The 20,940-nt window shown below is 40.7% G+C and overlaps 2 protein-coding genes across 4 annotated transcripts in view; one reads left to right on the forward strand and one right to left on the reverse strand.

Moving 5' to 3' along the window:
• uvssa (UV-stimulated scaffold protein A) overlaps positions 1-6,916 on the reverse strand; it is a 60,567-nt gene extending 53,651 nt beyond the window's left edge. For all 3 annotated transcript variants that reach the window (XM_084041108.1, XM_084041107.1, XM_084041109.1), the window contains exons 1-6: positions 6,830-6,916; positions 5,119-5,246; positions 4,088-4,241; positions 2,779-2,955; positions 2,127-2,247; positions 1,402-1,612 (exon numbers count right to left, since the gene is read on the reverse strand). In XM_084041108.1, the coding sequence (XP_083897234.1) occupies positions 1,402-1,612; positions 2,127-2,247; positions 2,779-2,955; positions 4,088-4,241; positions 5,119-5,228 (773 nt within the window). In that variant the 5' untranslated portion in view covers positions 5,229-5,246; positions 6,830-6,916. The remainder of the gene's footprint in view (positions 1-1,401; positions 1,613-2,126; positions 2,248-2,778; positions 2,956-4,087; positions 4,242-5,118; positions 5,247-6,829) is intronic.
• Positions 6,917-8,335: 1,419 nt separating this feature from the next.
• On the forward strand, positions 8,336-20,348 carry spdl1 (spindle apparatus coiled-coil protein 1). Its single transcript, XM_084042141.1, has 15 exons — positions 8,336-8,414; positions 11,056-11,223; positions 11,522-11,698; positions 11,870-12,064; positions 12,411-12,560; positions 13,532-13,630; positions 14,147-14,257; positions 14,744-14,884; positions 16,443-16,549; positions 16,778-16,898; positions 17,129-17,195; positions 17,602-17,678; positions 17,796-17,892; positions 18,152-18,230; positions 18,483-20,348. Exons 2-15 carry the CDS (start codon positions 11,056-11,058, stop codon positions 18,676-18,678), a joined length of 1,785 nt encoding a protein of 594 aa, XP_083898267.1. The 5' UTR covers positions 8,336-8,414; the 3' UTR covers positions 18,679-20,348.
• Positions 20,349-20,940: the final 592 nt, after the last annotated feature.

Consider the following 20,940-nt stretch of genomic DNA (forward strand, 5'->3'; position numbering starts at 1 on the left):
TCGAAAACTTTTTTTTTCAAGATTTTTCAAAAATAGGAGATCTACAAGCTCATAGCGCGGCACTCGGTGCTGCGCTATGAGCTTGTAGATCTGTTTTATTTTTATTTTTTAATAGCTAAAGAAATATAAAGTGACACAGATGCGTTCCAGGTCTTAATGGGTTAAGGCGAGCCACCCGATCCGGCGGTCCCAAGCCCCTTCACCCAAGCAAAACAGAATGGCAGACACCAGACTTCACCGTGAAACCTCGCCATTGTGATGGCATAAAAAATCACTGATTTGACGGCAAAGAAGCTATTAGCGTTGTCGAGGGGAAAGGCTTCCGTGAGCTGATGACATTTCCAGAATACACCGTGCCCTGTCGTCAAACAATGACAGCGCCACGTGAGAGAGAACGTACGCTGATGTAACCGGAACGATTGCCCCAAAACACACTCGCCCCCATTTTTGTGTAGAAGTACCTTGTGGCGACCGTTCCCAGGTCGCCAGATTTGATCCGGGGCGACCATGTTTTAGGGCGAGTACCTCGCTGAGGTTCCCAAACGCTCCATAAGATGTTATAAAAGTTTATATGAGGCCATATAGCTACGATTGTTGAACGTGTTGTGTTGTGACTATTATCATTTGGCATCGGGACGGAGAGCTCAGTCTTACATTATTTTAATTTGTCAAACGTCAGCCTCGTTAGTTAAGCTGCTGTAGCCTATGGATTAAACAAGTGTTCTGTGTTTATTTTCATTTTTTTAAACTTTGTTTATTGGGTTTTTCCGCAGCAATATTCAGCATTAAAAGCATATAGCAGAGTACAGAAAAGCTTTTTAAAGCAACCAATAAAATAAAAAAGCTCAATACGGATTACATTATGTGTTCTGTGTTTATTAAACACATGTTTAAAAATAAAGTCTCATTTTTTATTATCATTAGGGCTTTGATACAATTTCTAAACATGATGGGTGCAGCTGCAGAAGTTGTGGCGCTTAAAGGAAAGCTCAGCTCTCTGCTGCGCAGCAAAATAAATAAATAAATAAATACAAGAAAAATCGACTCGCAAAATATGAGTTGTTTAACATCCCTAATGGAAATATGACATTTCTGTTAATTTCATCAAGCTGTTCATACACATATGAATGGAAATTATTCTAACGGTTATGCAAAATAATTGTTGCTGTCGGGCAGACACCTCTTATCTCTATATTTAAACTTTTTGGGTGTTTTCATAAATGAACACCCTAATTGATCATACTACAGCGTCACACAAAAGCATCAAAAGTAGAAGATCCACAAGTTGTAGATCTGCTACTTTTGCAATTTTTGAATTTGAATCCTGAATCCTGGAAGGTAGTGTTGGCCATATGAGGTTTCCACCCGACAGAGAAGATATAATAATGATGAAAGGTGTACCTGTTCCCCTCGTCTGTCCTGCCGTTAGGATTGGTCGACGTCGCTGAGGTGTCACCGGCGCTGGACGATCGCTGACTGCTGTCAGGGGTCTGCCGGTGCCGGGGGCTCCCATCGGTCACTTGGAGGTCAGAGGGGTCGAACGAGTCGGCGAGGAGCAGCTTCATGCAAGAGTCCATTTCTGTCAGAGTTTCCTCGATCTCCTGGCGTGACTCTGTCGATAAAAAGTCACTTCATGTTTAAAAGCACAGTAAGGGATGTTTTTGGGGTTACAATATGTTTTTAATAGCTCTATATTGTATGACTTCAATCCCCTGATTGGATAAAATTGATATCCCCAACCTGAAAATGCATTTTCTGTTTACTAAAGAACTTAACCTTTTTACACAAAAAAGAAACTTTTAATTTTAACTCTAAAATATCACTACCTCGGCTCCGACAAACCAAAACATGTTTCTATAACTCCACTGTGCATGGTAAAATGTTATCCATTCATAACAAGAGTGTACAAATGTAAGAGTAAATGTAACTATAAATGTTTTATATATTTGTATGCTCTCAGAGTCAAATTAAGATAAAAAAAATGTACCTTTACCTGTGTGTGTGTGTGTGTGTGTGTGTGTGTGTGTGTGTGTGTGTGTGTGTGTGTGTGTGTGTGTGTGTGTGTGTGTGTGTGTGTGTGTGTGTGCGTGCATGCGTTCTAGGTTTATTAATGGTATTTTTTTAACCTTCCATCTCTTTGCCAGCCTTCTCCACTCTCTCTCCATAGATTCTCTCCATCTTCCGCTGTCTCTCCTCTTCTCTCTTCCTCTCGGCCAGGGTCCGGGCCTCCACGTCATGGAAGTCCACCTGACAGACAGACAGGCAGACAGACAGGCAGACAGACAGACATACAGAGAACATGGTGGAGAGGTTTCATAATCAGCGGTAGTGCCCGACCAATATATCAGTTTGGCCGATATACAGTATATTGGTAATTGTTTTAATCTTTTGACAACATCACTATGTTGTTATGCAGCCAAAGTGTCCCTGTTTTCATATCATGAACAAAAAAACATTGATTATTTTGATGCCTGATGCCTAAAATAAGGATGCAAGATTGAAAGTGGTTCAAAACAATTACTTTTACAATTTATTACATGTTACATCATGTGGGAGTTATCTATGTTAACGTTACACGATAATAGATTCTGTATGACAAGTTGGACTGATATCACATTGAGAATATACAGGCACTGGCAGTGGATGAACAACTTATGATTTTGTGCAACATGTTTAAAATGTTGGACCACCTCAAAAAAGACAAGAACTCACTGTGATCTTTGGCGCCCACCGGGGAAACACAGAACTAGACGGACATTTAGCAAACATCTCCCTCACCTTCTTGACCTGTTTGAGGAAGTGATAGCCCAGCGCTAGCTTCTTGTAGGCTGATCCGTAGGAGGCCTGCCACGATTGGACAGTCTGTACAGCCAATGACTTCAATTTCTTTGCTACCTCTTTAGGAGGAGGAAGGGGCTGCTCCGAGTCTGTCTCCACTGTCAACTCTAGGAACTCCTGGAAGAGAAGTATACCGCATTTATAATCCATCACACAATGGTGTCGCACTCGCTTGCCTAAAACAGTGGCTCTCACTTGCAAAAGAGGTTTAATACCTCAATGTTACTCCTGGTTAAATAAAGGTTACATACATACATACATTCTCAAAAGTTTTAATTTCAAGGACCCCCATTGTGGTATACGTTAGGCCACAGAGCCCCCCCAAGCATCGATCACGAGGACGTCCCACACTAGCATACGTGGATGTACTCAAGAATGATGCAGGAGCGCAAAGTACCAACAAGCTGGCCAGATGTATGGAGAACCGGAAGGTCTGGAAGCAACGATGGAGGGCTCGTCTGAGTACTGTAGCTCATTCATACTAAACAAGTATCGCTTATTTTCAATATTTTTGCGAACGCAGCGGAAGGAGGCGCGCCTCCGCGCAAGTGGAGCCTACTATGAAACCGTGCTGTCTGTGTGTCTCTGTGTGTGTGCAGTATGTGTGCAGCCGCGCCCCCATGTGACTCACGCTCTCATTGGCTGCCCCCATGTGACTCACGCTCTCATTGCCTGCATGCACTACAGTGTGGCTGAAATTCGCCTGTGCCCCTGGGTGACTAATTATATACCTCTGAGAAAAATATAGCAGCGACAGTCAAAAATAACACATCTACAAGCATCTACACGAGTTCATCTATTGGGATATCTAAGAATTCCATGTCATTTGTGCATATTTCAGGCCGGATGGCAAGTTGAAAACTTCTCTACAATTGCTCATTCCTTTCTATTCTTCTTATTGTTATTTTCCAGCTGCGTTCGCTTCCCGCGTTCGTGCGTCTTACTTGTGTTTTTAAGTTTATTGTTGGAATACTGTTTTATACTCTTACAGTTATAATTAAATGTATTACTAAATTGTGGCTGGATTTATTATGTATTCATTGTTAGGTTCATTTATGTTCTTTTTCAGTTACAAAATGAAGTTCTATGGCGTCAACAATATTAGCAATCATATCACATCCATACACGGTTAGTAGTATACAGATACTATATCTGAATCTATATTGAGATGGAAGATCTGGTCTTCGGGAACATCTCTACTTCTATGGTGATATTTATAAGCTCATGTCACAGTGGAAGAACACAGTACCTGGAAGTTATCCACCAGTAGTGTTCTGAAGTGGTGTGATCTGGAGAAGAGCTCCGTGGCGATCTGGAAGGCAGACAGCCTGATCTCTGCATGCTCCTGGTTGAGCTGGGACATGAGAGAGCGGTACGCATGTTCTATGTGGTCGTTGGAAACTCTGGGGGGGAGAAAAAAAGGCATGCTTTTCATCTCCTACTACTAGACATTCTTGAGTAGTTTCATGTGTAGATATTAACCACTTTATATCTATATTATACATCATTTTTTGACTCCTAGATATTGTGTTGCTACTCTTGGTTTTACACTGTATCTGTACTCTAACTGCTGTGCTGCCTCTGGTGCCTGAATTTCCCCTGTTGGATCAATAAAGGTCTACAGTACAGTATCTAGTCTGTTGATGATTTCTGATGACCAGTAAAAGACAGAAAACTGCACAGGTCTGTACCAGGGGTTGACACTAAGGTCTCAGGGGCACTTGCCCGTCAGGCAAGTACAGGTCATTTTCTACTTGCCCAAAGGTCATGCCCACTTGCCTGAAAAGTAAAAGTACCGTAAATTATAAAATGACAGGTAAAATTTGCGCTTGTAGAAAAAAGAATATGTTAAATCCAATCGATAACTGCCGAGTGGCGACATGTCACTTTGAAAAAACAGAATGAGTGCAACTGCTTGTTGTAAAAAGGTAATATTGTTCTAAAATAAATAGCCTATGACATTTAATGAAGACGGAATGCACTTGCCCGTCAGGCAACCTGAAAGCAAACTCTTGCCTGAACGTTATATTTACTTGCCACGGGCAGTCGGGCAACCGTTAGTGTCAACCCCTGTGTACTCTGCATCAATGTGGAGCTAGTTCATCCCAGGCTGAGAAACTCTCAAACCCTCCATAAGGGTATACAGCTTAATTTATGTATGCACGTGCATGGCCTGCGTGTGCGCGTGTGTGTGTGTGTGTGTGTGTGTGTGTGTGTGTGTGTGTGTGTGTGTGTGTGTGTGTGTGTGTGTGTGTGTGTGTGTGTGTGTGCGCAGCCTACTTGCAAATCTTCTTGACTTCCTTCATCTTGTCTTGGCTGAGCTGCGGTTCTCCTGATGTGGTCAACTCCTCCACCAGCTCTGACAGTCTGTCCCTCTGCTCCAGATCCATTATCTATCACATACACACCTATACAGAAACATAGCATTAGATATATACATCCATGATCTATCACAACCACACCTATAAACATAACGTTAGATACATACATCCATCATCTATCAAAACCACACCAATAGACAAACATAACATTAGATATATACTGTACATCCACCATCTATCACAACCACACCTAGAAACATAACATTAGATACACATCCATCATCTATCACAACCACACCTAGAAACATAACATTAGATATATACTGTACATCCACCATCTATCACAACCACACCTAGAAACATAACATTAGATATATACTGTACATCCACCATATATCACAATCACACCTAGAAACATAACATTAGATATATACATCCACCACAACCACACCTAAACATGAACCGATAGTCAACTAACAACAGGGTAAGTAAATAGTCACAACAAATAGAGTGCAAAAGAGAACATTATAGTGCCTCAAAGAAACTAGGATACCAGGTAAACATCAAACCAACCAAACATGATGTATACAAACAACATGCCAACTAAATAACATTCTTATTTGTGTCATTTGTGGTCTATACAAAAACAAGTCTCAATAACGAAACAAACGTGACGAGCATACATCTGCATCATAAAACTAGTATCCATCAAAAGGTGACAATGAGAGAGGATTGCTACTAAGGCGTTAAAATAAAATATATGTACATGATTTCATTATTTTCTTTATTAAAGTGTCATGCTTCCAAGGAAGCCCATATGGACTTACAGGACACTGTCAGTTATACAGTGTCCACAGACCAGTGGTGTAACGTAACTATAAGTACATTTACTCAAGTACTGTACTTAAGTACAATTTTGAGGTATTTTTACTTTATTGGAGATTTCCAATTTTATTACTTTAACTTTTTTTTTTACTACTCCACCACACCTCAGAGGCAAATATTGTACTTTTACTCAACTACAATTATTGTATAACTTTAGTTATTTTGTAGATTTCGATTAATATTTATAGCTCACAATGTGTCGCCATGCACGCATTGTGAGCTTGTAGATCTGCTATTTTCATAAGATTTGTATACATTTTATATATTTAAAAACTTGTGAAATGGGACATTCTGCATAATGCGTACTTTCTACTTTTGGTACTTTAAGTACATTTTGATACCAATACTTTTGTACTCAAGTACATTTTGAATTCCGGACTTTTACTTGTAACAAAGTATTTCTATATTGCAGTATTGATACTTTTACTTAAGTATACAATGTGAGTACTTTTTCCACCACTGCCACACAGTAACTGTATACATTTGAGTTATTATATCAGCACAAAGACTGCTGTACATTCAGCTCTTCGCCTCTTCAGTTACTTTAAAGCACAAAGAGCTGAGAAAAAAGACAATTTAAAAACTAGCTCCGTTTGGAACCTCAAACTAAACGCACCATTCATTAAAGAGATTCATAAACAAGCATAAAGGAAAACATTGTATGAATACAGAACATAGCAATTAAGCCCCAGCCTGTGCTTCTCGATCTCTAATGTACTCTTCTTTTTTGCGTTTCCATACAGTCTTTACGTGTAAAACGTTGTATGTATAATATGTACATTTACCATAACGTTAATTTGAAAATGAATTGTCTTTCCCAGTCGTTTATTTGTATCCGTTTGGTTTGTTTACGTCTCTTCTGTAAATGCGTCATTGCAGGCTACAGCACAACCGGAAGTGATTTGTTCTTCCTTCACAATAAAGGATGTACAATAAAGGCTTAGAGGTATAGACGGGTTTCCTGTTAGTAAACATGAGAGGAATATGACCGCGCAGAGGAGGGGGAAGCCTATGGGTGCGTTTGGAAATTACGCACCGGAGCACACTCGCCTATTAGTTTGTATTGGCCAGTGCGCTCACTGCCGCTCAGGGCTGTATTTTCGAACGCGCCTTTCACCCGGGCATGCGCAGATTGCGCATTCTGCTCTGTGATGACGTCGCGCGGAAATCCGTCTATTAGATAGCTGGCCAGGGCCACAGCACAACCGGAAGTGATTTGCTTCTTCCTTCACAATAAACAATAAACCATAGAGGTATAATATAACAAGAGGGCGGATTGCCCCGCCCCCAGCTATCATTTCAATGAATGTGCTCACTGCATATAGGTATAATATAACTAGAGGGCGGATTGCCCCGCCCCCAGCTATCATTTCAATGAATGTGCTCACTGGCGTTTTGAAGCACTCGGAAGCCTGCCGGAAGTAGAATTATTGGTTCGATTTTGACCACACATAGAGTTATGAGCATGCGCACTAGTGTCATTTTTGCGTTCTACGACAGCCCGTGTGTCAAGGATTGAACGCGAGATATTTATTAAATACACTCGAGATGCCTATTTATATGTAAATGCATATGTATGTATGTATGTATAATATGTTTACATATTTATATTTATATATATAAATATCTCAGTATGTTTTGCTCGCGCATGTATTTCTCCCCGCCTGCAGTTCCAGCTTTGGCCACTGGGGTGGCGGCTTCAATGTTTCTCAGCAACTCTGGGGGCTTGGAATAAACAGATCTGCTGTGCGTTTGCCGGATACTACGCCAGAGAGACCATAGATATATCTATACGCGAGACAGACAACCAGTGTTGCCATGTCCACTTATTATAAGGGACTTTGGTCTTATTTATAATATTGGTAGTTGCGGGTTGCGTTTTTTTGGGCTTGTTTCTAAAGTGTAGTTGCTCATTTGGGCTTCCTTCACATTTGTTTTGAATTTATTTTAACCAGTTGTTCTCAAATATTTTCATGTCATGGACCCCCAAATGTATGTATTTGTCCCTACCCCCATCTGAAAATGTTTTGTATCAGATTAGTGTTGTTAGAATATTCCACATTTTATTTCCTTTTTTTTTTAAATAGCCAATCTACAAGCCCAATCCACGAGCTTACGGATTACGGCTATTTTCAATGTATAAACTACAGTACATAGGTTTAAAGTGCAAATGGCCCTAGTTGCTTCGTGTTTTCCTAGACCTGGTTGCTTGTTTCTCTCACAGAATCTGGCAACACTGACGACGAGAGTTCAGCATCTCGCGATACTTAAAAGCTGCAGCTGAGTGGGTGTGGGTGTTTCTCGCTTTTTCAAACTGATCGGCGCGCAGTGTGGACTGTGGAGTTAGTTTGTGTAACGTTACAGTAAAAGGTAGGTTCACATCACATAAATCTATTATCTGTCTCTCTCTTTGTATGTTTATTCTCAATAGTTAGTGGGCGTTTTAGTGTTTAATACATGTAGTCTGTAGTGTCACGTATAAAGAAGCCTAGTTAGCTAGGAGGTTAAGTTGAAGTAGCTCTGGTTCAGAGCGTTAGTGAGTTCCCTCTAACGCTCTGGAAGACCCCTCGCTCTGCGCATGTACAAGGAATTCCACTGCCCTGCCAGCGTTCAAGTGTAGTGAAAATAAACAAAACCATTTCGCTACTCACCGAAGCAAAGGCTGTTTTGTGTTGTTGAATGTCTATTCTCCAACCCCGGTCTATGGCTCCACAGTGCCCTCTACATTTTGGTTAATGGTAAGTTCAAATCCCCCAGATCTGTAGAGGGCACTGTGGAGTAAATACAAATAATGTCCGTCTCGCTGACATATTTTATTTTCTGCCCAAAAAGTGTATTTTACAGAGTAGGTGGGGTGCGTTTAGGCGTGCGGGGTTGGAGAATAGACATTCAACAACACAAAACAGCCTTTGCTTCGGTGAGTAGCGAAATGGTTTTGTTTATTTTCACTACACTTGAACGCTGGCAGGGCAGTGGAATTCCTTGTACATGCGCAGAGCGAGGGGTCTTCCAGAGCGTTAGAGGGAACTCACTAACGCTCTGAACCAGAGCTAATGTTGAAGTAGCCTTGGCTGTACTGCGTCGTACAACGGTCTCGCTTGCCAAAATGTTTTTGGTCACCTACAACAGTGGTTCTCAACCTGTGGGTCTGGACCCCCAGATGATAGTGAAGTGACTATTTAAGAACTTTTTAATACAGAAATAAGTCCATTGCTGCATCAGCACTAATCAACCAACAATAAAAACGGGCTAAACATTGGCCAAATTGTCAAATAATATAAGAAGAAAGAAGCAAAAATTGTGAAAATAGCCGATCTACAAGCTCACAATGCCGTGCGTAGATCGGCTATTTTCCACACCATTTCTGTGGAACTGAGTCAAACAGAACGTCATGCCTCAACTCTAGCTGTAGAATACAACTCTCGTAGACGTATTTATGATTCTGACGTTTTCAATCTACCAGAGTTGTAGACACTCCTCCCCATTGTCACCGTGACTTTCAGCTCCTAGCCTGTCCGGGGATCCAAACATGTACAAATACAAAAATAAAGGTGCTACCCCAAAGGCCCAAATGTTAACTAAGTGTCAGGAGTTCTCGTGCAATGTAATAATCCATATCTTTCAATAAAGAAGTGTTTTAATCCCGTCTGTGGCCGAACGCCATTTTTTTCACCCAAATTTACTTCCAGTTTACATTGAGTGTAATTCCGGGTTTCACCAGATGCGGCGCGTCACTACTGCCCATTGGGAACTTCCGACAGAATCGGCCACAGACGGGATTAAATCACTTCTTTATTGAAAGATATGGATTATTACATTGCACTAGAACTCCGGACAGTTAGTTAACATTTGGGCCTTGGGGTAAGCACCTTATTTTTGCATTTGTACATGTTTGGAGCCCCGGACAGGCTAAGAGCTGAAAGTCCCGGTGACAGTGGGGAGGAGTGTCTACAACTCTCGTAGATTGAAAACGTCAGAATCATAAATACGTCTACGAGAGTTGTATTCTACAGCTACCTCAACTCCTACAATTCCAAGTGCTTATCAGGGTAGGGGTGGGGGTCCCCGGTTCACATGTGATTATTTTGGGGCATCACTCATAGCCTGAAAAGGTTGAGAACCACTGACTTACAATTACTCAACCCCAGTTGAGTGGTCTTCTTCGAGTTCTGCCCCTTATGCTCGGTCAAAGTGAAAGTTTAAAAAAAAAAATCTCTATAGTTATAGCATATAAATAAAATAAGCAGGTTGCTATCAGTTGTCAGTTTTCACCTGATGCAGCCATGCATGCCCTCCCACCTCCTTATGCTTTGCAGCTTAATTGTGATTCACTGATTGATGGCCCCCGCCCCCATCCATAAATTGTACTTCACTTTCTGTGCAGATTACGCAAATGAGATATGATTTCATTTGTGAGCTCCATAGCATTGCTCTCTGTTCCCTTTAATATTTCCTACATCTAGGCAAAATTGCCATCTTAATCAAGGCCAGCCATATATTTGACAAAAATGGGCCTATTGCAATATATTTCAAGAATCTGAAAGCCTTGAATATCAAGCAGTTGTTACTGATACTGAAGCCAGGATTATTATTCAAAGCTACTGCTAGATTATTGTCAATAGTTTACTGTATTATTCACAGTGTTCTTTGACGTTTTCTATGATTACTTATGTTCAGGACAGGTTTTTCTTTTCATTATATTTTAAATTTGAGCACCTGCCCCCCCTCCAGTGGTCTCTGCAAGGCCCTGGTCAAAGTATAGATACTCTGGTCAAATATTAAACTAATATCAACTACAACTGAAAGTTGCATGGTCAAACATTTATTTGAGTCCTCGAGTACTTGATTTTCAAAATACATAACATAAGTATTTAAAAGTGCATTTTACTTATCAATGCATTGCTGTATTGAAATTTTGACAAGTATCCAGAAATAAAAATGCTCAAGTAAACTCCAGATATGCTTATGTATAGTACCACTAAATGTACTTTGTCACTTTCCACCACTGCAGATGAGTGAGTCAACAGCAGATGAGGTCCAGCGGCTGAGAAGCCAGCTGAAAGATAAAGATGAGCAGCTGCAGACAGCCGGCCAGTTTGGCCTGAACCTCATCGAGAACCAGACGGCACTAGAGACTCGACTGGAGGAACAGAGGATAGAGATGACCAATGCTATGGAGGTATGATGAGTCACTCACTGACCAATAAACTACTGAATGCTGTCAGAGTTTTGTCTCTACGTAATGTAGAATACAACCAGAGCACAAATGACCTGTTTTTCTTTCATTTAGATTGGCTACTTTCACTAGTTTATAAAATGAGACTTAAGTGGGTAATTCATAATGTATTTTTTATAAGTTTGTGTTATTTGAAGAGATCAAATTTCACTTTTGGGTCTCGTGCTGAATGTATTTGTGAAATCCCTGCTCTACCTCTATTTCTCTTGAATTACAGATATTGTAATCGTGTGTCTTTTAGGCTTTGGAGCAGGAAAAATATTCTCTGAAGCGGGAGGTGGATTTGAAAATCCAGGTGCTGGAGTCATTGCGTTCAGACTATGACTTTCTGAAAAGCCAACAGAGACAACAGCTGCAGCAACAAGAAGAACAACTGGAGAGGAACCATAGCACTGTGCTGGCTGAACTCAAGGAAAAGGTACTAGTCGGGGCAACAGTTAATCAAACTAATCAATTTAGTTGATTATAAAAAACAATAATCGATAATATTATAAAATAATCTATCCCTATTTTGGTCTTTGTCTGTCTGTCTGTTCATTCAGATGGAGAAGTTGCGGTCACTTAATTGAATGTCTGTCTGCTCATTCAGGTGGAAAGGATGCGGTCAGACTTGGAGGAATCGCAGCTAAATGAGAAACAGTTGAGACATAAGCTGGAAATCCAGACTGCGACTCTGAGCAACAAGATGGAGGAACTACGAGCTTTGAACGAACACGCCCAGGACACCATGTCGTCTGAGGTGCTGGAACTGCAGACTAAGAGCATGGAGCTGGAGGAAGCTAAGGTAAGGAACGCTAGAGTTTAGGATATTTTAGGATTATTTGAATTTAACCACTTAAGACCTACATACTTTTTTGACTAGGGTCTGTCATGGGTCTGTACTTGGTCCATTCCCTTTTCCATGTACACCAAATGTGTTCACTGAAAATAGGCAATGATGATCAATATTTGCACTTGTATCATGCCTGATGGGAAAGCACTTTTTACGACCTTGGTTTCGATTCAAATATTCAATGGAACATGTCTTTGGTCAACATATACTATAATAAATTAATATTTGAATATGTGGACATCCTACCACCGTCTGCATTTCCAAAAGTAATTTAATTGTTGCTTGTCTTCGTTCCTAGATGGAGCTGGAGCAGTCATTACAGGAAGCTCAGTACAGAAAGCAGCAGATGCTACTGACAAATAGCAATCTGCAGCGTCAACTCCAGCGAATTACAGACGACAAAGAGGAGAGGGAGAAAGAGGCAGTTTCCTGGTTCAATGCACTAGAGGTAAACATAATGACATCATTACCATCACTGTATTTTATTTCAGTGGCTCTCAAAGTGCGATCTGGGGACCTCCAGCGGTCCTAGAGGACTTCCTCCAGGGTGTCCCCAGCAAAACGAATTAATATATCTTCAAAATCAGTTTAACCACTAACCCTATACTTAGGCTATTCAGAAATAGCTGATCTACAAGCCCACAACGCAATGTGACGTGTTGTGAGCTTGTAGATTGGCCCCTACCTGGCACAAAATATTTACAGATGGTGGTCTGCAGCTATCAATTTGGGGGTCCTTGACATGAAGAACTTGTGTGAGAACCACTGTTTGTTGTCTGTGGTTTCAGGCAACTGCGCCCAAATGGCCACTCCCGTTTCTTTCTTTTTTTTCTTCTTTTTTTTAATACCTATACCTGCCAATGAACAGCTGTGCCAGAGGCGTAATGATTTCGGGGTGATCGTCCCTACGTACAGAAGTACAGTATGTCCCCCAACCTAATATCTCAGGAACACCTTGAGGGAATTTCATGACAGTTGGCACAAATGTGCTGTTGGACTCAAGTAGAGCTGACCTTCAAAGCTTTTTTTATGGACGTCAAAGCTTCTGGAGTAAAAAACCCACACTAACGTGCCATATAGATTTTTCAGCAGAATGCACTGTGGGAAGTGGTCAAATGTCACATTTTCAATATGTCCTCACAATACGGTAATGCATAAATGTGCAACACAAACTATAATAGGTCAGTTCTGTTCTCCTTGCAGCTAATTTCATATTTAACCTTGGGTAAGTTTAGTTGTCTAGGAATGGAATGTTTGGACCATAAAGCGTGTGCCAAATAAGGGAATTTAGCAAGAATATTTACTATTTCACATTTGGAAACCCAAGAACCAAGTGTAAATGCCATGTAAGGCAAGGGCGAACTTAGTTTCTATTATTGAGGAAAAGGGTCGAGTCATCCCTGTCTTCCATTCTTGTAGAAATCCCGTGAAGCCAACCAGGACCTACAGATTCAACTGGAACAGCTTCTACAACAGGCCCAAGACCCCAACAGCAAGGGAAACTCCCTCTTCGCTGAGGTAAAATATACCTGTCGTCTATTTGCCAGGGAAAGGGAGTAATCCATGTCTCTGCTTTTTATACCCCGCCTCTAGTCATAATTTTATTTCGCTATTAGTCGTATGACAAAGAAGTATATCCTTTGGATTTATACTTTGGATTTAAGTCAAGAAAATGTCTCCCCATTTTACCTGTTTTCATGCCAACTTCTATTGAGACAAATTTGTGATCTAAGCAGAAAATTAGAATTTCACAGGGTCCCAAAAGGTCACATACTATAGAAAACCATTTACATTAAGTGACAGGTTGATATGTAACAGGATCTTACAAAATAATATTTGAATGAAGCTTGTGTCACTTTGTGAAGAAGTTGCATCATCATCATGTCACAAGTCCAGCTAAATTATTCTGTAAAACATGAATGCAATCGTTCAGTCTTCTAATGAAGGATAGCTTCAAAAGCAATGAAGCATGTTAATGAAACTTTATTTTTTTAAGCTGGTGACCAATATTTTGAAAAATGTATTTCATCATAGTTGGAGGACAGGCGTGCTGAAATGGAGAGAAAACTCATTAGTATGAAGGTCCAGTACCAGTCTCTACTAAAACAACATGCCTTCAGCAAGCAACAGCTTCACCGCATGAAGGTAAGACAGACAGACACACAAACACACATATTCTCGCATACATACTTATGAACATAGGACACAATCACATATTACACACAGAAACTAATACCATAATATCACCCTGATAAATCTGAGTGTACAAATGGAACCAAATGGACCCCTAGAGGCCCATTTGGTTCCATTTGTACACTCTTACATACCTGTAAGGGTCCATTTAGAATCCTTTCAAGGAATCATTGGGTTCCCTGGACCCCCTTTGAGAATCACTGCCATACATCAGCATAGGGCTGGGTATCGTTAAATAATTATCAATACTGGTTCCTGAAAGATACGTTTTCCAATACCAATTTTGTATATTCCATTTAAACACAAAGAAAATGTTGAGTATGTATGTTAGGTCCATCATATGAGTGTCAGTATCATGTATGTTGGTTCCATCATATGAGTGTATGTATCATGTATGTTGGTTCCATCATATGAGTGTATGTACGTATCATGTGTTAGGTCCAGGTGGCCACTCTGATGCAGCTACAAGGCTCCCGGGCTGATCCGGCCCAGCTGGAGAGGCTCCAGTCCATGTTGTCTGACAAAAACTCAGAGATCCAAAGCCTCATGACCAAACTCCAGAAACTGGAGAAAGTAGAGGTAAAAGAATGAATCCCTTTTTTTGAATCTTTACAAATGTCTTCCACTTACTTACCTCCACGTCAGAGTTGGGGCTGTGAATCCTCTGCTATCTCACGATTCCGATTCTTGGGGTTACGATTCGATTACATTGTACTGTCATATAGTTCTCATCGGGACCATAAAAGCCAAGTGAAGCCTTGTCATTCTTTTTAGGAGAGACGGGGATAGCTGACATCACACGGTCAGCCAGCACCCACTCCACATACCAGTGACCAACAAGCCAGTCAATTGGGCCTTTTGACAAAAATAAATGAAAAGAAAATAAATCGCCCAAAAATCAAAGGTGGCACTAGTAGGGCAAGAAAATGCAGCTAAGAGCTTGCAAAAACACAATGAAAATGAGGGACAAGAAATTGATGAAAACCAAATTAAAGCATTTGGCAGACTAACCACAAACGGGATGCTATGGATCAATTAAACAATTAAGAAAGCCTTGATTGTTTATTTGGATCCCCATTAGCTACTACTATGAAGCAACTACTCTTCCTGGGGTCCACACAGAAATAAATACATACATTTTACATGACAGTATAAGAAAACAGTTAAGAACTTAAAATACAACCATATGTTTAAAAAATATATATCTCTCGATAATATGGTGTTGTAAATCATTGCATAAATATAACAACTTAATGATACCTCAACAACAGTTAGAATTTCAGGTTAACAGCAGATATACTCAGTCTGCACTGAGCAAGAAACACTATACAGCGTGCAGTATGTGTTCATACAATCAAAAGCAGATTCCATGAGATATTTATTTTTAAGATGTACTTGTTGCCTTTGTGACCAAATAGATGCTATTAATACTTTTGGAATAAACCAATGTGTGACTATGCCACTCTCTTTAAGGGGAGAGACCCTGAACTGAATTAGTTTACTTTTGTAACCAAAAATCCCCACACAAGTTAGACAATAGAGACGGACGGAGGCTTTTGTGTAAACAATCAAGTATCGGTTGAGCAATAAAAGAGCATATCAAATGACAATGTGTCTGTACCTCCATTAACTGACCAGGGGGGACAATGACACTGCAAGCTGTTAAGAGACTAGGATAATTCACCAGGTCACACAGGAGTAGCAACACGTGCCTGTGTTATGTTGGCTGGAAACACGACGTGCTCGAAGCAAGTAGTTGCATACCAATTAAGTGGAAATGGAGCAGAGTACAGGCCAATAATGATGGACATAATACAGAGGGCAGCATCCATAGGGCTACATGTGCTACAGCAAATGTCATCACATACATGATGGAGTTGACCACAATAACAAATCACGGCCACATCCGGCAAAACCAGGCAGGCTGCTCTATTGCATGCCTGATGTTCCACATCTCATAATCTTTTTTTAAAGTTCCCATATCCATGGACACATTCCTGAGGACATACTAAAGAAGGAAAACCTCCCCTTTTATGCTTGGGCGACGGGACCAATCCATTCCTGGCCCTATGTTTTGGGAAATTGTCGCAAGAGAATCATTATTGGAAGTTACATACTTTGCGTGTTTGTTTTGCAGATGGTGTTTAAGTCGCAGCCAGTGTGTCCTGCTCCAGCAGACAGTGGGAACAGTCAAGATGAAACATACTACACTGATCTGCTCCTAATGAAGCTAAACAACTCAACGTGAGTTAGACAATTTTTCTTTATGAGTTTGATGCCCTGTAAATAATTATAAAGGTAAAAAAAAACATGCTTACGCTTACGTCCCTGTGCAAAGCACAGGGACCTAAGCGTAGTTTTATGTAGGGAAAGACTGTCTGACAGATGTACATGGTTCAGTGTGAGAACGTACACTTTTTTTGAACATGTTCCTTACTGCCTTAGGATGTTAATGTGTGTCTATATCTCCAGTAAGGATGCAGAACGTATGGGGGATGAACTGTCTCGTCAGAGAATGAAGGCTCTGTCAGAGAGCCAGAGAGCTCTGGAGCTGGAGAGGAAACTCTTCACAGCTGAAAGACTGCTTAAACAGGTCAAAGCTCTTGTGCCACTTGGTTTCATTAATTCTATATATATTGGTATATAACACTTCAATATACTGTATGTAAAGAACATTTACATACAGTTCACAATTGTGAACAAGCACATGTAAATATTAAATACACCGTGAAGTCTAAACTGCACTTTTTAATCACTTAATTTACCATGTCGGTTTTTGTAATTCATGCAGTAACTTTTGCGGCATTCCTTCATTCATTACAGGCTCAGAGTGACAAGCTCAAACTGCAGCTGCGAGTTGAGGAACTCAAACACAAGTATGAGCCCAATGGTATGTTCTGTACTTACATCCAAACATTACTTTCTTTCAAATCGTCACGGCCAGGGGAAAACCTTGTATGTCAAACTGTTACTTTTGAGGAAATGGAAGAATAACCTGTGTTCCAGTGGATCCAATGTATTGTTTAGTTACAAGCTCTTTAGTCTTAAAAATACTTTCCATTGGTTCACTATTTATAAAACCCATACTTTAAGCTAAAAAAGCAGATCTACAAGCTCACAACGTGTTGTGAGCTTGTAGTTTGGCTTTTTCCTGCTACTTTTGCACAACTCTTATGTATGGCATTAATTTACTAGAAAACAAAAAAAAACATAAAAGTTGGGAGGCACAAGGTTTCTGTCTGCCAGCGACGAAATGAACCGGCAATAGGACCACAACTAACAACTTGCTTTTGCAGAGGTGAACAAGCACGCCATACAGAGGACAAGGAAGGAAAAGCTTCCTGTTGACATCATCCCTTCTGCCGTTATGAAGGTGGAATTTTTCACCTCATCTGTATACAATATTTATTATATTTGATTAGTATCCATTATGCTGCTGCTCTTTTCTGTTGCTATTTTAACCTCCTGTAAATATCTGCTACTATATAAGGTGGAAGCTGTTGCTGCTTGTGAGATGGAGACCAAGAGACCATTTGAAACCATGCCCAGAGCCCAGCTCCTCACTGACATTGATGTCCTCAAACAAGGTCTCTACATGTTATGACTCTTTTCCACTACAAGAACTAAGTGATCCGTGTCATGCTGTAACATATTTCACTGGTTCTGGATTTGACCTAATTTGGGCCCTGCTCAGGAGGTGGTACTAAACCTGAGTTGACTCATGTTCTGTATTTAGTGGTTTGGATAATTGAAGTCTATCAGTAACAAGGAAGAAACAAAGACACGTTGACAATCTACATAATCTACTAATCTACACATTTATGAACGTTTTGTTAAATGTTTTAGTTCCAGACTCGGACCAACCGCCAGCCAAGTGTGTGAGAATCTCTGAAGAGCCTCCAGTCACAATTGCCAACGTCCCTAGGTCAGTACACAAGCGTCAGTTTTTGGTGTCTCATTGGCTATTATGAAAAGTACAAAATATTTTGTGTAAAATATATATATATATATATCAGATCTGTGTTCTTGGTTTACTCTATGTGCATGCACATACTGTAGTGAGGAATTCCACACCTGAAGTTCCACATGGGGATGTCATTTTGTCCCATGCACAGCCTTTACTTGCCCTGTGTGAGGGGCAAAGGTATAATATGATATTTTCTTGTCTTTACCCAAGCTCTCCTCAGACTGACTGTAAAGTGACAAAGGAAAAAGGGGAGACGGAGACACAAGAAAGCACTAACTTCCAGGAGAATACCACCTGCCAGGAGAAGACAGCCTGGGCAGATGAGAGGAGGAGGAGGCAGCACAAAGTGGAGGTTATCCATGTCAGCTCTAAGGAAACCATGGAAAACCAGTGTGCTCAGCAGTAGTGTAGCAGTGAGGAATGCTGGATTTATGTCTGTCAGGTGGGAAACTTGTACAAAGGTTCTGTATGTATATTAGGCGTCTTTAGCGTTTTATTATTTTTAAATATGTATAGCCCTGCTGTTTAAATAAAGGCTTTTTAAAGTAAGTCTTTGCTCGTTGGAGTGTGCTTGAAGTTTTGCCTGTTGATGGGACTTGCATCTATGATTTTGTTTTGACTTTATGAGCACCTCTTCACCACCTGGACTAGAGTCTTCACCTTAAGAGCACTCTGCTCGCCTTTGTTCTTTGGTACTGTATGTCCTTTAGACCAAAACCATTATAGACGCCTGTTAATATCTTCCATTGGTTTGATATTTATAAAACTCAGACAATTTAAAAAGCCTTCCTTGATTCACTGTTTTGCCGTTTGGCTCGGCGCCAATGTAGGTAGGGGGTTTTCCATGAAATTGATCACAAATAGTTTTGACAGATTCACATTTGCTGGAACGGGGTCCTGAGGCACTCCTGATGTTCAAAGTCTCATCTATTCTGAATCTAGATTTGGAAATCTCTGCAAAACTTCTGGAAACCAGGTTTACAGAAGGTGTCCTACCCATTCTTGTTCCGATTCAGTGTTCCATAGCTTATTGACTCTGCAGCAGATTTGAAAGGGAAACAAATGATACCTCCTGTTCAAATCTGCTGCTGGGCTAAATGAGCTGGAACAGGAAACGGGTATGCCGCCTTCTGGAAACCTGTGACTGAGTTATGTGCAGAGCCTATAGCCACAGATACATTCCTGTGCTGTGTTTATGTAATTAGTTCCCCAGGTCACAGGGAGTAGATGAGAACTTACTGTAGTTTGATTTTTTTTAATAAACTTTGTCCTTGCTCGTTGGGAGTGTGCTTGGACTTTTTCTTGTATTTCCCCAACAAATAAAAAAGGTTCTCTATTGTTACATCTTGTGTACAGGTATAAGGGCACAGGTATCCATTGTGAGAAGGCACTGAGTTAGGTTAATCAGGGTAATCTCAAGAATTTGTTTTCTTTTTTTTTTTTTGCCGACGGGTTCCCAGATTGGACCTAGGGTAACTTGGCATCCACCCTGAAGCTCTCATTAATGTAGTTGAACCACTTAAGGCTATTTCCCAATGATCTCTCTCCCTAACAAGGTAGGGCAGGGGCAATTAGGTCTGCTTTTCTAGGCATGTTGGAGAGGCTCGAACCAACGTCTGCTGTCTATACCGCAGTCTATTATTGCTTAAAAATACATGACATCCAAGGGGTTCCATGCTCAAGGTCAGTGTTGGAAGATGTAGGCAGCAATTACATATTGTAGAAATACTCTGTTCCAAGTAAAACTCCTGTTAGTCTCTAAGAGCAGAGTGGCGCAGCGGAAGCGTGCTGGGCCCATAACCCAGAGGTAGATGAATCGAAATCATCCTCTGCTATCTGTGTTGTCCTACAACCGTATACTCATTTTAACACTTCCTCATCACAACATCAACCTGCTGACTTGGCACTGTGCCGATTTCATGATGCAGCCCAACTGCTGGCAAATTCCACCTAATGTAGTTTCTGAAAAGAACCATGCTTACTATAATGTGGTCCACAATCTGTCACTTTAAATCCATGTAATTTCTGCTGTGAGCGTAGTCAGTTAAAACAAACTCCTTTGTCAAATAGACACGATGATTGAGGGACACAAAAATAACAGTTTTGGGGTAGTGTGGCTGAGTGGTTTGAGGTGCTGGATTTAGGCTTCAGTCTCTCTGAAGACGGCGGTTCATATCCCACCATTGCCATCAACAGTTTCTTTAAATTATTTTTTAAATATTCAACCTAGGTGCATATTCTATGCCTGTGATTTTGTATGCTACAAAGCCCCAATGGCCTATGGATTGTAAGCTTGTCATAAGCTCACAAAATAAAATAAATGAATACAAATTCTCTGGACAGTGTTCTTGCAATGAGTCTTATGGAGCGCTACACTCTGGTTTTCCTTGACTGAAATGCAATCCTTCTGTGCTTGAGTTACTGTATGAATTGTGGATAAACGCCATCAATTCCCTTATGGTACTACCGAGAGCAGAGTGGCGCAGCGGAAGCGTGCTGGGCCCATAACCCAGAGGTCGATGGATCGAAACCATCCTCTGCTATTTGTATTGTCCTATTTCCTGATTTTAACACTTCCTTATCACAACAGTAAGCTGCTGTCTTGGCATCTTACCGCTTTCATGATGCGGCCCGACTGCTGGTGAATTCCACCTATCGGATTTTCTGC

Source organism: Gymnoscopelus microlampas, assembly GCF_963454915.1.
Source record: "Gymnoscopelus microlampas genome assembly, chromosome: 18".
Lineage (NCBI taxonomy): Eukaryota > Metazoa > Chordata > Actinopteri > Myctophiformes > Myctophidae > Gymnoscopelus > Gymnoscopelus microlampas.